Here is an 18005-nt window from a genome sequence, read left to right on the forward strand (position 1 = left end):
GGACCGTCGAGCCATGCGACGTTAAACGAAGCGCTTCGTGGGAGGCAACCCACGCTTTTAATAACATAACTTCTTTTTGTGTTTGTTTTGTTTTTCAGGAAATAAAAGGGGCATTTCGGGTGAAAGCTAGAAAGCGTCAGCTGAAGTGTAGTACCCTATGTGAGTCACCCCTTTCGGGCTTGTTCTTAAACATTGCGGACAATGTTTAGTTCAAGTTTGGGGGAGGATTTACTCTTGCATTTTTCTTTTATGTTATTATTATGATGTGTAAACCCATACATTGAATTCTTCCCAAATTTGACCGAAATTTGACCGAAAGTTTTATCTAAATAGCAATCGGGAATAATATATAGAGATGAAGGGATGGTTGGTTGAGCGTAGGAAGTTCGGAATAATGTGATAGAAAGGGGGTTTGTTTGAATACCCTTGGTTCCCTAAAAGGTGATACGAGTCTAACGTGTAGATTTGTACCATAGTGCTTGAATCTTGAGAAGTACTCCTTGAGTAGTTTATTTTGACAGTCTGGCATAATCTAGATTCACAAACATGTATGAGTAGTCGAGAAATAAATAATGTTGGCACCAAATGATAAAAAGGCGGTAAAAGGAAGCCGGCCCGCTAAGTTGGGTAACCCTCACCCGGTTATTCAGCCCAAAGGAGGTTGATCCCCAGCGTCGTCCAAATAAGGACAATACACAAACTGAAAAGTTTTGAAAATTTCATCGTTAATTGTTACTTATTTGGTGCCTGAAAAAATTAGAAAGCCTTGATTAGTCTCATGCATGTGATGATCATCATAAATTTGCATTGCCTTAATTTTATTGTCCGAATGAAAGAGGAGGAGAATCAGAAAAAGACTTAAGTACAAAGCATAGTTAGAGAGGTATCTGAAAGGGAAGATCAGGGTTTAAATGTTCTTGCAGAAACTCTTCGCGTCATGTGAATACCGGACTAACAGTCTCTTGATCAAAAGGAACAGAAATCTCACGTATGAGTACCGGTATGCTGTGATGTTCATTTTCTCTTGTAATTGTCGCTTGAGGTCAAGCAACGGTTTAAGTTTGGGGGAGTTTGATCAGTGGTTTTTACACGTTTATTTACCATTGATTTTAGTTGTCTTTACTTTATATTGTCAAGCGTTTTACTTTATTCTTCTACATTTTATGCTTTGGTTGTGTATTGTACTGTTTGCAGACTCAAAGGAATAAATCGAGACAAATCAATGCGAAAAAGTACAAAAAGGGGAGTTTAGAAGGAAGTAAAAAATCATGCTACATGAGGCCTGACACAACCACCTGTGTCACCTGAATCTGGCCGTGTTAGAATGAAGCATGGCCAAGAAAATGCAACAGAGATGAAAGTCAGGGGGCTGATACAGCCCGTGTTAGCAAGTGTGAGATCTGGAAACTTTCAGCATGTTTCTCATCGTGATAGGCGTGTAGTATTTTGATCATAACCGAGCTTCGTAACTCCGATTGACGCGGTTCCGGTGACAAAATTTCGCTAACGAAGGGCTACAACTTTGATGAAGAACTCAAAGCCAAATTCTGAAGTTATGGGCTGACATGGGTCGTGTTACCTGACACGGGCACCCGTGTCAGGAGGCCTAGGAGAAAAAAATAACTTTTAAGATGACAGAAGTCTGACACGGGTACTCGTGTTGGCTGACACGGCCCGTGTCAGCATGTGACGCTGATTTTATGATTTTTTCATATTTTTTCCATGGGTTAAGTTGTGAGGGCATTTTGGGTACTTCCAACCAACCTAAGTGAGTCTGCACTATTTAGAAGAGTTTTAACGATGAATTAGAGGATCTTTTGGCACACGAAGAATTATACGATTGAGGAGAAAAGCATATGCAATTGGAGAAGAACGGAGAACTCTCATGAGCGGAAGAAATTGAAGATCAAAGTTCATCATCATCCATATTGTAATGTATTTATTTGATATTCATGTAACTTGTGTGAATGATATGAGTAGCTAAACCCCCCAATGCTAGGGGGTGTCCCTGATTAACATTTGTGATGATTTTGAATTCCGAATTTCAATAATATATTTATCTTTCACGTTCGATTTAATGGTATAAGGTTTTTAACGCTTTCCTCGTCGGACCAACAGGATTGATATATGACTAACAATTAGGACGGACCTCCATTGTTAGGGTTTTTGTATCATTATACTATAGTAGATATCACCTAGGACTAGGGATACCCTATAGTAACCAGAATATTCTTGATAATTCAAAGGCTTGATTTCATCATAATTCGCTAAGGAATTAGGCTTTAGGATGAATGTTCAAAGGTTTGCCCACTAAGGACTTAGGAGCAAACACCCTTAAGAACCGGTAATTGATAAGTTGGATTTTTTTATGAAACAAGGGTTCAGAATTGTTACATGTTAATGCACACACCTACCATGGCATGTTACTCATATTTGGCTAAATACATCGTTTACTTTTATTTGCAGTTGAGTTCATAATTTCTAAATCAAAAACCCCCAAGGCTTTTTGTTTAATTGAATTAAAACATAACTCTGTATTGGTACGCAATCCTTGAGATCGATACTTTGGGATTTCCTATTATTACTACATTGGCAGATTAGTACACTTGCTAATTTACCGATCAATGATAGATGAAATGTTGATGAAAAATGAGTTTTCTATAAGAGTATTTATAGAGGGGATGGTTGATGCTGATGTCTATTGCATGACAACCAAGTGGCGAGCATGCATTTGATACATATATTAAAGTGATAAAATAGGGTTCACATGCATTCAGATGTATAAAGTTATAAAATAGGGGTCACATGCAATAGACTAGGCGTGCATGCATACAATGTTTTGTGCAGGGCTAAGTGTAGTCTGCAGAATAGACTAGGTGCATGCATAAAGTTATAAAATAGGGGTGCATGCGTATCAGGATAGTCTGCATGGTGTAGGTATAGGGTCGCATGCATGTAGGATAGACTGCATGTTGCAGGTAGGTCACATGCATAAGAATAAGCCAAATTAGGGTTTTCACGTGGGGACCGCATATTTGTACATATGCGCCACCCCAGGTGGCGCCTTACTGTAAAAATTAGGGCAAAATTGCACATATGCGCCACCCCAGGTGGCGCCTTGCTGTGAAAATTAGGGCACAATTGCACTAATGCACCACCCCAGGTGGCGCTTCTTGGGGAGGTTTTTTTTTGTTTTTTCTCTCCTAGGGTTTGCTGTTTGAATACGTAACTCAGTATGACTGAAAATGCATGTGTGTTGTATACGCAACTCAGTATGGTTGTGTCTGATCAAGTCGACTGTGCAACAATGTCATGCATACCTCAAATCAACCGTACACGTCTGTGACGATACATGTATGCATCTCATCAACTTTTTCCGCATGTGAGTATACAGTAAGCAGATTTCAAATAATATTGTTTTAGGCTTCACCTATTGTTTGTCTACATATAGGAAACCCCTTATGGGAAAAATTACACATCTCATTACACACTTAACAATGGCCTCTCCACAATACATTATCAATGCTCATGTTTTTGGTGAGACCCATGTTTGCGAAGATGTTGGTTTTCTATTTAGAAACACTGAGGTTACACGGTTTTCTTTAAACAGAAAAGAAAATTTTAGTTACTTCAAAAAGAGATTAGAGACGAAGCTTGCACGTGGTGATGTATTCCAATTTTTTTTACCAATATCGATTTCTTCGTGGGAACAACCCGGTCAAGTTTATCCAAGTTGAGGTCAAAGATGATGAAAACCTGTAGAATATGTTTGCCAATCATGAGTATTCTGGTTACGAGTCCATAGAGATGTATGTTACTCTACCAAAAGTTCAACCCTCACAATTGGTGGAGTCACAAGTCATTAATTCACTGGTTGACGAGCAAGCAGAGGTCGACGTCGTAGATGAAAAAGAAGAAGCACCGGAAATTGAAGTTGATCACATGGTCAATGAGGAATCTGAAGACGAACAGGACATTGTTGTGCCACCAGATCAAGTGTATATGCCTCCAGCGCACATGAGGAACTTGAACTTAGATGGGGATGAACCATCGTCTGATATTTTCTATGATCCATTCACTCAAACAGATGCACGATTAAAAGAAGGAGACAAATTTCGTTCTAGGGAGGAATGTATCATGGCCATAAAAATATTTTATATGGCAAAAAATGTTGATTTTAGAGTTGATTGCGCCAACGTTGAGAGGTACAAAATTAAGTGTAGAAACCCTGATTGTTGATTCAGGTTGGCTGCATCATGCAGGAAGAGAAGTGATTCCTGGGTGATTGCAAACCAATTCTTCAAATAGATGGCACTTGGTTGTACGGTAAATATAAGGGGACCTTGTTGATGGCTATGGCACAAGACAAAAATAGTAACATTTTTCCTGTTGCGTTCGCTCTTGTGGAAGGAGAAACTGCGGGAGGTTGGGGTTTCTTTCTCAGAAATCTTCGAACACACGTTGCTCCCCAACCGGGGCTCTGTTTGATTTCAGATAGGCATGCTTCCATCGAGAGTGCGTACAACAATCCAGCAAACGGTTGGCAAGACCCACCTTCAATGCATGTTTACTATATTTGACATATCGCATAAAATTTCATGCGAGAGATAAAGGATAAGGTTCTTCAGAAGACTCTTGTCAATGTTGGATATGCCTTAACTCAACTGACGTTCCAATATTATCGAAACAAAATCGTATTGTCAAATCTAGATGCAGGCAGATGGATAGATAATCTAGCTAGAGAGAAATGAACCAGATCCTACGACAACGGGCAGCGATGGGGGCACATGACTTCAAATCTTGTGGAGTCTATGAACGGAGTATTTAAGGGCATCAGAAACCTTCCGGTTACTTCCTTGGTGCAAGCAACCTACTTTAGGATGGCTTCTCTTTTGGCAAGAAGAGGTGAGCGGTGGAGTGTAGTTTTAGAATCCGGACAAGTATTCAGCGAAACCTGCGTCAAATTCATGAAAGAACAACCTGCCAAAGCCAACAACCACAATGTTACATCTTACGACCGATTCAACCGGACCTTCAGTGTCAAAGAAACAATTTACCATAATGAGGGCCTTTCGAGACAACAATACAGAGTTCTTACAGAAGAAGGGTGGTGCGACTGCGGAAAGTTTCAAGCCTTTTGCATGCCTTGCTCTCATGTCATAGTAGCATGTTCGTATGCGCACCAAGATCCCTTAGCACTATTATCTCCCATTTACAAGGCGGAGACCTTGCTCGGAGTGTACAACAATGCATTTCAAGTAATGGCAAAGAAGGATTATTGGCATGCGTATGAGGGGGACATGGTTGGCATAATGACAACATGCAGAGAAAGAAAAGAGGTCGACCCAACAACACACGCATCAGAACCGAAATGGATGATCATGAGAAAATGGTAAGAAAGTGTGGCATATGTCGTCAAGTCGGGCACAATAAAAATACCTGTCCTAATCGTGGAGCAACCTCCACCAACAATTAATTGTATGTCACATGTTTGTACTACTTATGTATTTGTAGTTGTATTTGTACTACTTATGTATTTATATGTGTATTTGTACTACTTATGTATTTGTATTATCTTTTATTAAATCAACTAGTATTTCATGTCTTTGTATTATCTTTTATTAAATCAACTAGTTATGTATTTGTACTATCTTTAATTAAATCAACTACTCATGTATTTGTCTTGTAGTGAAGCTATCTTTATGTCCCATACTGTCAGTATGTTTTTTGGACAGTCAAATACACATGCTTTCGTCTAGTCCCGTCAAGTCAGGCGTTGATCAGTGTGCTTGCATTTATCATACAAGTTAGGCGTGCTTGTATACAGTACGCAACAATACTCCTTTTCTACCAACTACTATTATAAATTAGGGGTTCCTAAGGTTGAATTTATACACAGAAACACAAACACCAAACACAAACAGAACAATGCCTCACATTAGGCCAGATGGATGTCACCGGAAAACAGAGCCCCCGCCTCGGAGATCAACATGGCGTCTTGAACCTGAACCAGAGTATTGCATAAGAAACAGGCATATCATATTCTCTCCCGTCAAACCTCCCAAGTCGGTTATATTTTGGAATATCTCTTCTATCGAGCAACTAGAGAGGACTCTCATGTCTTTTTTAGAGGGGGAGTACGATTCCGGCGAACAAATTAGAAGCATCAAGAGGCTTAAAACAAGGGTCGCTGTTGTGACCGGAGAAACAGAATAGTTCTAGGATAAGGTGGAATACAGCATTGATTGCATTCAAATGATGCATGGACCAAATGAAATTGTTTTAACCTTTCCAATGATGCTTCTTTAAACAAAAAGTAATCACAATTTAATCAATAACTAAAAAGCAACCAAATAGCAACATAATTAAGGGTTATCTACCAACAAAATTAATAGACATTAAAATCTATATTTGACAAAGTTGTTGAAATATATTTTATTGAACTATTCATTAAATATTTGTGAAGGTTTTCTAAAGTATGATCATAACTAAATTTTATGGGATTTTTCTACAACGACAAAATATGAAATAATTCGTTTATATTTTCTTATGTTATAAGCACTCATTAATAACGTTATACTCCAAATAAAATTTGCAATATTTACCACTATGATCCTAATCATTTTTGTTTAAGTTGATTAAGTAAGTTTGGTGTGTTTGCGAGCTAGTTAACATTTGTTCTGAATTGGCCAAAATAGTTCCACATCATTTGAGAATCGAGGTTATGAGTAATTCATATACAACACTCATACACCTCAATCAAACGAGACATCATTTATAAAGGACATTTGTGAGAGTTATCACATCTAAAATGGAAAATACCTCGTAGTCACAGCTACGCGGACTTAAGGTCGACCTGTATGAAACATTGGCGCCGTCTGCGGGAACTTGACGTTCACACCGTGCCCCTTAACCTTAACTGGGGAGCAGCTGTTCTGGGTTGGCCAAAATAGTTGCACATTGCTCGATAATCGAGGCTAATAGTTTATATACAACACATATAACTCAGCCCAACGCGATGCCTTTTCTTAAGTACAAAGCTGTGAGGATTTTCATACTCAATGCGGACAATACCTCGTAGTCACAGTGGCGAACACTACCGTAACTTAATAAATTTGTATTCAATTTAAAATTGATCAGAATTTGAATCAAATATATAACATACAGTGTTAAGCATGAGGATCAATCCATGTAATGAGATTACTTTGTGTACAAGTAACATTTGTATCATAAGTTAGTTAAGTAGTTAATAGTTGGCTGCAAAAGTTAGTTAGAGAATAACTAACTCTAGATCACTATATATACTTGACACTTTGTATTGATATGATTCAATTGTGAAATATGCAAGTTATCTTCTTCTTCTCTACTATGCAAGCTTTCTTCTATCTCTTTCGTGGTGCATGAGTTACACTTTCACATGGTATCATCGACTTGTGGCTAAACTGTCACTACACTTTTGCTGAATTCTCACTCTCTTCACAACTCCTTCTTCTTCTTCTTCCTTTTTTGATTTTTTCCTTCAACATGACCACTGAAAGCTCCTCCCTTTCTTCTCCTTCCAGCCATAGAAACACTGCTTCATCAACTCTCAACAAAAGTTACCAAAACGAAATTCTTAACCCTTATTTCATGCATCCTAATGAGAATCCCGCTCTTGTTCTCGTTTCCCCTATCTTGAACACTGATAATTACCATTTTTGGTCAAGGTCTTTGACGATGGCACTACAATCCAAGAACAAGCTACACTTCATCAATGGTGCACTACCTCAACCACCCGATGAAGATCGTGATTCAATCGCTTGGGATCGATGTAACACGATAAAAATGTCATGGTTGAATAATTCTGTTGAATCTGAAATTTCACTGAGTGTTTTGTGGATGAAACATCTGCTAGCATATGGAAGGAACTCAAAAGTCAAAAATCGTTTTTATCATAGAAATATCTTTAGAATCTCAGAAATTCAAGAAGAGATTTGCACTATTAGACAAGGTGGCTCTTTTATTTCTTCTCACTACACCAAACTGAAAATGCTATGGCAATAGTTGGACAATTTTCGTCAAATTTCCACTTGCAATTGCACCACATATTGTTTAGCTGTTGATAAGATGCGTAGCTATCTTGATTCTGATAAAGTAATACGATTCCTTAAAGGGTTAAATGATACATATTCTGCTGTTAGACCAAATATTGTTGATGGATCCCCTTCCTAATATTTGCAAAGTTTATTCTTTACTTGTTCAACAAGAAAAACAACTCATTATTCTTGTTGATGAATCAAAGATTTTGGCTTTCCCTGCTAATCAGTCTCAAGGCAGAGGAAACAATTATTTTCGAGGTTGAGGCACAAGAGGTGGTTGATTCACTTCTGATCGTGGAAGAGGTATGGGAGTGTGTACTGATTGTAGCATGACCAACCACGCTGTTGATACATGCTTCATAAAGCATGGTTACCCTCCCCACTGGTAGCACCAAGGCCAAATCAACAATGTTTCCACAGAACATGAGCAAGAAGATGAAGCTCATCATGAATCTTCTGATGAACAGCTTAATGATACTGCATCTGGAATCATTGGATTCACTCCTGCTCAACACAAGGCCCTTCTTGCCTTACTTTAGCAATCCTCCACATCTCATTGTGTCAATCACCTTGTTGCTCAATCTAAGTACAGCTTAGGTATTATTTTTACATTTCCTACCTCAAACACAGATGAATATTTTATACTTGACACAAGAGCCACTGATCATGTTTGCTTCTCTACAAGGTTATTTTCATATTTGAAAAAGATTTCTGAAATAACTATGAAATTGCCTAATGGATCTTTAATGTCCACTCATCTGTCTGGCACTATACATTTTGATGCCAATTTTGTGTTAACTAATGTGTTGTATATGCCACACTTCACATTCAATCTTATATCTGTACCTAAGTTTACATGTTATTTGTATTGCCAACTGATTTTTGATAACTCTACTTCTTTTATACAAACCACTTACTTGAAGAAGAGGATTGGTACAACTGAGTTAAGAGGAGGACTATATATTCTCAATCAACCTTCAGTTGCTATCCCTTCCCCTCTATCCTCTCCACATACTTCTATTTTAGCCACTAATTCTGTATTTCCCACACCTAAAACTGATTGTAATCTCTGGCATTGGAGACTTGGACAACAATCCAATGCCAAATTGACTGAAATAAAGAAAAGTTTTCCTTTTATCACTATTCCTCTTATATTTTACCTTGTGATATTTGTTTTTATGCTAAACAAAAGAGGTTACCATTTCCCGATAGTACTCACAAGTCCAATGATGTCTTTGACTTGGTTCACATGGACATTTGGGGACCTCTTTTCAATGGTCATAGGTATTTCTTGATAGTTGTAAATGATAAGAGTCGATTTACCTGGAGTTTTCTCATGAAAACATGAAACTAGAAATTTGATTAAAGCCTTTGTAGCCATGGCCCTCACCCAACATAATAAAGCCCTTAAGTGTATTAGATTTGATAATGGCAATGAATTCCTACTGCATGATTACTATAAAACTAATGGCATAATCCACCACACCTCATGTGTTGGTACCCCCACAACAAAATGGGATAGTTGAGAGCAAACATCAATATATCCTTGTTATCACTAGAGCTCTTTTATTCTAATCCCACCTTCCCAAAATTTTCTGGTCCTATGCAGTATGTCATGCAATTCACCTTATCAATAGACTTCCTACACCATTCCTTCACGACCAATCACCATTTTAGCTTCTCTATAACTGTCCCCCCAAAATTGATTCCCTTAGAGTCTTTTGCTCTCTATGTTTTTCCTCTACATTACAAGCTCAAAAGAAGAAACTTGACCCTCAATCCAGAAAATGCCTCTATTTAGAACTCAAACCTGGAGTTAAAGGTCACATCCTATTTGACTTACACTCCAAGGAACTCTTTTTATCTAGGGATTTGGTTTTCTTTGAAACCATTTTTCATATAAATCCTCTCCAACTCCTTCACCTACATATTTCATCAAGTATCCTCACCCTTCTCCTTCTAATGATTTTTTTTTATATTTTCCTTACATTGTTGATTCTAGCCCTCAATCTACCAACCATCAACAAAATTCTGCACCTGACCCTTCTTATGCTCTCAGTTCTGATAGTATTTCTCCCAACCGTTCTCCTACCATTCCTTTATCATTTCATCCTATTTCTGAACCTGACCCTTTACCTAACCATGATACTTCACTTAGAAGATCTGTTAGAGCCTCCAAACCCCCTACCTACCTCCAAAACTATCATTGCAACTTGATTGAGAATTTAGTTCACCTCAATAATTCAACTGATGCTCAATCTTCTTACCAAAGTAAGTATCCTATCTCTCACTTTCTCTCTTATCATAATCTTTCTCCATCACATACCAATTATTTCCTTCATATGTCTTCCATTTTTGGGCCTCATACATATGAAGAAGCTATTGGTAACTCACACTTGAGTGATGCCATTCAATCTAAATGCTCTCACTCGCACCAATACTTGGACATTGGTTCCTTTACCTCAGCATAAAATAGCTTTTGGATGCAGATGAGTTCTACACTCAAACAACATGTTGATGGATATGTAGAGAGGTACAAATCATGTTTGGTGGACAAGGGCTTCACTCAAACTGAAGGTCTGGATTACATGGATACCTTTAGCTCTATGGTCAAAATGACCACAATTAGAGTATTCGTGGCTATTATTGTTGCTAACTATTGGCCCCTCTTTCAACTGGATGTTAACGAAACATTCTTGCAAAGTGATCTTAATGAATGAGTCTCTCTATGGTTTGAAATAGGCCAGCAGACAATGGAGCACCAAGCTCACTAAAACACTTTTTCATTCTGGCTACAAACAATCCAAATATGAATATTCCATGTATACTAAATCTATTGGCTCCAAATTCACAGTCATCCTTGTTTATGTGGATGATTTGGTCTTATGGGGACTGATGTTGATGAAATTACCAACATTAAGACCCCCTTACACAACAAATTCAGTATCAAGGATTTAGGTGTTCTCAAATACATTCTTGGTTTTGAAGTAAGCATATCCAAATAAGGTATTAGCCTTTGTTAGAGAAAATACATACTGGATTTATTACAAGATACATGCCTAACTGGAACAAAGCCTTGCAGTACTCCTATGCATCCTCATCTCCAATTACACCAAGGGTCTGGTAATCCATTATTTGATTCCACTGAATACAGAAGGTTAATTGGAAGATTGTTGTATCTCACACATTATAGACTTGAGATTTCATACGCAGTTAGAAAGCTTAGTCAATTCCGGAGCAATCATACTGATGAGCACATGATGGTTGGAATCCATGTACTGAAGTATCTCAAAGGGAATCCTGGGAATGGCTTATTCTTCAGCTCATCATCAGTTTTGAAACTCAAAGGTTTTTCAGATTCTGATTGGGGAGCATGCCCTGATACTAGGAGATCCACAACTGGCATTTTTTTCCTTGGAGATTCTTTGATAAGTTGGAAGAGTAAGAAACAAACAATTGTGTCCAAATCATCATCATAGGAAGAATATTGTGCATTGGCTCAAGCTACATTTGAAGGGAAATGGATACTATATCTGCTGCAGGATTTTCAAGTTGAACACTCAGCACCTTTTGTAATCTACTATGATAACAAATTTGCCATTCATATTGCAGCTAACCTTGTTTCCCATGAAAGAACAAATCACATTTAGATTTATTGTCATGTTGTAAGAGATAAAGTGCAGGCGAGAATTCTCCATTTATTACCTATTGCTTGAAAAGACCAAGTGGCAGATATTGTGAAAAAATCTTTGCATGTGGGGCCTGTAACGCCCCAGACTGCTTTCGGGATGATTGACTGACCCCACAAACCAACACGAGTCTTTTCAGCATGCTTTGACCTCACTCGCACGCTTTCCGGGAAACTTCCCAGAAGGTCACCCATCCCAATACTACTCCAAGTCAAGCACGCTTAACTATGGAGTTCTTATGGAACAGGCTCCCGAAAAGAAGATGCATCTTGTTAGTATAGGTAGTACATATCAATCCTAATAAGACATCTTTCAACCATGCAGTCTCATCCCTGCACAGCCTTCGGATCCCTCTCATTCCGATGTGGCGACCACCATTGCCCACTTCGGCCTTAGGTGTTCCATGCGGTGCAACCACCCCTTGCCTTCTTTGGCCTCGAGTGTTACATGCCCACCAGCTTCCGCATGGTTCGTCCTCGAACCACATCGTACTGGGAGAGGTCTTTGGCCTCGAGTGTTACATGCCCACCAGCTTCCGCATGGTTCATCCTCGAACCACATCGTACTGGGAGAGGTCTGGCTCTGATACCATTTGTAACGCCCCAGACTGCTTTCGGGATGATTGACTGACCCCACAAACCAACACGAGTCTTTTCAGCATGCTTTGACCTCACTCGCACGCTTTCCAGGAAACTTCCCAGAAGGTCACCCATCCCAATACTACTCCAAGTCAAGCACGCTTAACTATGGAGTTCTTATGGAACAGGCTCCCGAAAAGAAGATGCATCTTGTTAGTATAGGTAGTACATATCAATCCTTATAAGACATCTTTCAACCATGCAGTCTCATCCCTGCACAGCCTTCGGATCCCTCTCATTCCGATGTGGCGACCACCATTGCCCACTTCGGCCTTAGGTGTTCCATGCGGTGCAACCACCCCTTGCCTTCTTTGGCCTCGAGTGTTACAGGGCCTTTTAACAATCTGCAGAGCAAGCTTGGAATGATTAACATCTATTCCAGCTTAAGGGGGGATGTTAAGCATGAGGAGAAATCCATGTAATGAGATTACTTTATGTACAAGTAACAGTTGTATCATAAGTTAGTTATGTAGTTAATAGTTGGTTTTAAAAGTTAGTTAGAGAATAACTAACTCTAGATCACTATATTTACTTGACACCTTGTATTGATATGATTCAGTTGTGAAATATAGATGTTATCTTCTTCTTCTCTACTATGCATGCTTTCTTCTATCTCTTTCATGGTGCATGAGTTACACTTTCACATACAGAGCATGAGAACTAAAAATGCTTGAGCACCACAAAACACTCACATAAATAAGACCATATTGTCATTGAATTTTATATATTCCAATACAAAACATTGTATCTCATAGGAGCTTAGTAAAGACAACATACTGAAAGTTGAAGTTACACATTTTTCAAATCAGAAGATAGTAAAAATGTAAGCTCAAAAAATTAACAAAATGGTGAGCAATATTTTAAGTATAAGTGATCTTTAACGTATTAACTTCCATCTTCAACTTAATTGAGACAATAATAAATTTTGTGATTTGGTTGTAAAGCAAAGTAGGTCAATCAAGATATTCTTAATATTCAAGCCCTATACCCTAATAAAATCAATAGAACCCTTCTTAAGGCTAAAAGAGATGATTTGAATAATATCATTTTATTATTAATAACTGTGACGGATAAAATGCATTGGCTAAAACAAGTTGACAAAACAATAAGTTCTTTCATCAAAAGCCTCTCAAAAGGAATCCTCATAAGAAAATATCATATATTACTATGGAAAAACTTTGTATTTTAAAAACCCTATTTAAACCCCCCGTGCAACAACAAAAATTCCTTCTTTAAACAACAAATACTTCACTCTTTATAATAACGATAAGTTGCAAAAAGAAAAGAACAAGGTATGTTTATACTAGTTCACTTGAAAATCATCAAGCTAATCTAGTCCACCCATCAAGGTGATTTTTCCTTATCAACACAGTCTTAATCCATTATAACCAAATTGATTACAATTGCATGGTCTAATTGCCGATGACTAACACAATACAAACTTTAAGAGTATGTTTGGTTCAAATGAGGGGGAGGGGAGGGATTTTAATGGAGGGGAGAGAAGGGGAGGGGAGGTGAGGGGGATTTTTTTTAATCAGATGTGTGTTTGGTTCAAACAAGGGGAGGGAGGGGGAAGTGAGGGATTTTAATTAAAAATATGTTTGGTTCAGGAGGTGAGGGGAGGAGTTTTATTAATAATTTACATTTTTATCCTTATTATCTTATATAAGTGATACAATATGATATTCAAATGTGAAAAATCTATACATATTTTTTTGTTAGTAAAATTTTTAATATTGAGTGACTAAAAAGTTATAACTTACTACATAACGTTAAAAAATTGAGTTAACTTAATTCGAATAAAGTGTTCAAAAACAAATTAAACTATATGTTGATAATAACTTTGAAATCGTAATGAATTATTTAACACATAAAATACATAAAATAATTTATTATTAAATATAAATGATTTAAATCTTTTAATAAAATTAATTAATTAATTAATTAAAATGAAAATTTTAAAATTTGATATAAAAGAAAATATGATAGGATACATAACAAAATTAGAAAAAAAACATAAATAAATATAAAAGAGTTATAAAAAAAATCAAAAAAGTGAAATGATTATGATTTATAATAAGGATAAAGTTTTCAAAATAATTTGAAGGTGGAGAATAATTATAATAAGTTGATAGAAGCAATCGAAAAAAATTACACAGAAGAGAGCAATAATACAAAAGAAAATGAATAATTTTGAAATATTAAACTAAAACTGAGCATATTATAGTAATTATAATAATTTTTAAAATATTAAAGTTGAGATTCCCTCCCCTCCCCTCCAAACCCCTCCGATTTGGAGGGACGCAAAAAGTCTGTTTTGGAGGGGTTTTGCTCCCCTCCCCTTCCCTCTCCTCCCCTCATAAAATTTGAACCAAACACATTTAATTAAAAATATTCCCTCCCCTCCCCTCCATTTACCCCGAACCAAACACACCCTAAGGCACATAAGTCCTAAACTTCTCAAGAAATTCTGACCATCTGATCTCTTGAGGAACAAACAAACAATAGTTTGAATAAAGGTTTGTTTACAATGATATGCTTCTACACAAGCTGGATGTAAATAGTAAAATACAAATTATAGACAAAAATGAGAAGCTATAACAGTCTTTCAGGTCTGTGTATATCAACGTGAATTAGCAGCTTTCTCTTTAAGTCTTCAAGCCATATATATAGTCAATATAATAATATATTCCTTGGAGGGCAGATCTGGAACTCCAGAAGTTTGGCGGCTTGAACGTAGTGGGGGATAAGATCATACAATGCATACGTCCTTTTCATGGTAGTGCCACGTACTATGTACTACACATCGTTATCTTTTATTCTTCTTAAACTTCAGAGGCTGACAACATGAGCTGGAAGAAAGAAAATAATCCTTGGGTCTTCAGAACTTCAAGTCTTCAGAGTCTTAAGCACTTGGTCTTCAGTACCCTTTGTCTTTAGAAACATAAATCTTCAGAACTTCAAATCTTCAGAGTCTTCAGAACTGCATCTTCAGAGTCTTCAACACTTGGTCTTCAGATTGGTTTCTTCAGACTTAGTATCAGAGTCACAATTTCATAGTCTTCTGAAGCATTTTGCTACTGTTCATCAGAACTTGTGTAGCGTAGAAGCGGAACTTGGCATCTTCTGTTCAAAGCTTAAAGCTTAAAGTAACAAACATTAGAGTACTAAAATTGTTCATACAAACATACTCATTGTTATCATCAAAACTCATAGATATATTGCAGAATCAAATCTTATTCTACCATATATTATATCATATGCTTAAATGTGGTTTAAAGTCATATTAAATATAAATAAATTTTTTAAAAAAATAAGAAATTCTAACAATGTATATATAAAAAAAATTCAATTATGTTCTTTAAATTTGAAAGATTTGTCATATTTATGTGAATAATGCAATATTATAAAAATGTGTTATATTAAATTATTTGTAGATAATATTTGTGATTAATCATTAAATTCATAATACATATAAGAGTAGATCAATCTAAGTTAGAATTATTCTTTTAGTGTTTATTCTATAATTTACAAAACCTAAGAATTTTTTTTATTCAATGTCAAGTTCAAAAAAAGTTTTATATCATATATTCTCTGAATATTTTATTTTTGTTTTTTTAAATCATATTATATCTTACCAATTACCATATTTTTTTCTTCAGTATTCATATGTTAATCAAGTAATTCCATTTTTATTTTGATGATTTTTTTTCTTTGTTTATTGTGGTGGAAGAGATATATTGTGATTTTTTCTTTAATTTTTTAGTTGTTATCATGTCATTCTATAATTTTTTTTCTTGTCATTCATAATTATATTTTTATATATTTATAATTTTTTTTATATTCACTATCATATTAAAACTCTTATTATTCTCACTTCTTAAGCATTATAGACTTATAGTATGCTTTATAAGTTTAATTATAATATCATCATTATCATCATTAATCTTTTATTCCGTACATAATTCTTAGTTTATTATTATAACTTTAATTATCATTATTATTGATTTAAATAAGATAAAAATTCATTAATAAATTATAACAAACATAAAAACATAAAACATAAAATTACAATATACATCTCGAATGTTTAAATCTTATTTAAATGAATATTACGTACTCATATTAAACTAACAATTGCGAATAAAAACAATGCATACCTATTTTTTTTAAGAAATATTGGTATCTGGTCTTGCGACCGACTACCACCGTTCACTAGCGGGGATCTCGTTTAAAGCTAGAATTATGCTCTGTATGTAGTTATTTTTAAAACTTTAATTATCATGATTATTAATTTAAATGCTATGAAATTTCATTAATAAATTATAACAAACATAAAAGATAAATTACAATATACATCTCGATTATTTAATTCGTCAGAACAAAGTTCTGTATGAACTGACCCATCAGGAGGATTGTTAACATCTAGCAGGATTCAAACTCAGAACTTTGAGAGGAGCACACTCTCAAGACCCAAACCTCCACCACTAGACCAACCCTGGGGGGTTATGCATACCTATTAGATAATCTATTATGACAATCACTAAAATTACATTAATATTATTCCGTAACTAATTCATTTAATCTAATAAGTACTACGTTGACGCATTCGAGCACCCCAAGTCATATTTTCTTTATCTTCCTTGCCATCACTCTTCTTTTCCAGCTCCGCCAGTTGAGATTCCCACCCATTTTTCCATTTTTTCTTTTCTTCACTCACCTGATATTGAAAATCATATACTTAATGTTAATTATAATATACTAATTATGAACGTAATATAAATTTTACTTACATACCTGATCATAATGAGAGCGATGACAGTAGTGTCTACTAGTAGAAAATTCAAACGGAATCCCTTTAGCCAAATCTCTATCATAAATAGCTTTTGTTACTGGATCGGACAAAATCTCATAAGCCTCACGCACGATAATAAACATCTTTGTGTACTCTTTGTCCTGACCCGGTGGTGACAAATCTGGGTGACATTTTCGGGCCTTTTGCTTATAAGCGCGCTTCAATTCCGCTATAGACACGGATTTGGATATACCTAAAACCTCATACAAGGTTAATTCAGATTTGAACGAAGCACAATTATTGTTGTTTTTAATTGAAGCTTTTATTTTGAGTAATGAATTAGAACCATAGTTTCGGATTTGAAATTTTCCGGAGTTGGATCTAATTCCAGAATATGTGACGGAAATTGGTGTTACATTTGGTTGGATCGTTATTCTGTAACAACAATACATGTTTTTTCTTTGTTCGTTTGGAAATGTGGAATTTGATTTGATTTACTCTGAAGGTTAAAGTTTATACCAAATAAAAAGTTAAAAAAGATTTGATTTGTAGGTCCTATTTTTAACTAGAAGGTTAAAGTTTATACCAAATAAAAAGTTTTAAAAAAATTGATTTGTAGGTCCAATTTTTATCTAGAAGGTTAAAGTTTATACCAAAAAAATAAAAATAAAAAAACTACAAAACCATCATCTAATTACCTTTTGGGATCGCCAGTTGTATGTTGCAAATGGTTTTTGTACGTATACTAACTTTATCTTTTAGTTTCTTTGACCAACTTTATCATTATTTTAATTAATTATATATA

General features: G+C 35.8%; 2 protein-coding genes across 2 annotated transcripts; one reads left to right on the forward strand and one right to left on the reverse strand.

Annotated features, from left to right (window-relative positions):
* Nucleotides 1–7524: 7524 nt before the first annotated feature.
* LOC131658149 (uncharacterized) lies at nt 7525–8617 on the forward strand. Its single transcript, XM_058927477.1, has 3 exons — nt 7525–8036; nt 8306–8381; nt 8468–8617. The coding sequence occupies exons 1-3, from the start codon at nt 7525–7527 to the stop codon at nt 8615–8617; spliced, it is 738 nt and encodes a 245-aa protein (XP_058783460.1).
* Nucleotides 8618–16770: 8153 nt separating this feature from the next.
* LOC131655848 (chaperone protein dnaJ 20, chloroplastic-like) lies at nt 16771–17688 on the reverse strand. The gene is made up of 2 exons (XM_058925653.1): nt 17203–17688; nt 16771–17125 (listed from the first exon to the last, which is right to left on the reverse strand). The coding sequence occupies exons 1-2, from the start codon at nt 17650–17652 to the stop codon at nt 16991–16993; spliced, it is 585 nt and encodes a 194-aa protein (XP_058781636.1). The 5' UTR covers nt 17653–17688; the 3' UTR covers nt 16771–16990.
* Nucleotides 17689–18005: the final 317 nt, after the last annotated feature.

This window comes from Vicia villosa, linkage group LG3 (genome assembly GCF_029867415.1).
Source record: "Vicia villosa cultivar HV-30 ecotype Madison, WI linkage group LG3, Vvil1.0, whole genome shotgun sequence".
Classification (NCBI taxonomy): Eukaryota; Viridiplantae; Streptophyta; class Magnoliopsida; order Fabales; family Fabaceae; genus Vicia; species Vicia villosa.

Coding starts and splice junctions, on each gene's coding strand:
- LOC131658149 (XM_058927477.1), top strand. CDS start 7,525: ATGACCACTGAAAGCTCCTCCCTTTCTTCTCCTTCCAGCCATAGAAAC. Junction 8,037..8,305: donor ACCAAACTGAAAATGCTATG/GCAATAGTTGGA, acceptor CCTGCTAATCAG/TCTCAAGGCAGAGGAAACAA. Junction 8,382..8,467: donor CACTTCTGATCGTGGAAGAG/GTATGGGAGTGT, acceptor CCCCACTGGTAG/CACCAAGGCCAAATCAACAA.
- LOC131655848 (XM_058925653.1), bottom strand. CDS start 17,652: ATGTATTGTTGTTACAGAATAACGATCCAACCAAATGTAACACCAATT. Junction 17,126..17,202: donor ATCGCTCTCATTATGATCAG/GTATGTAAGTAA, acceptor TTTCAATATCAG/GTGAGTGAAGAAAAGAAAAA.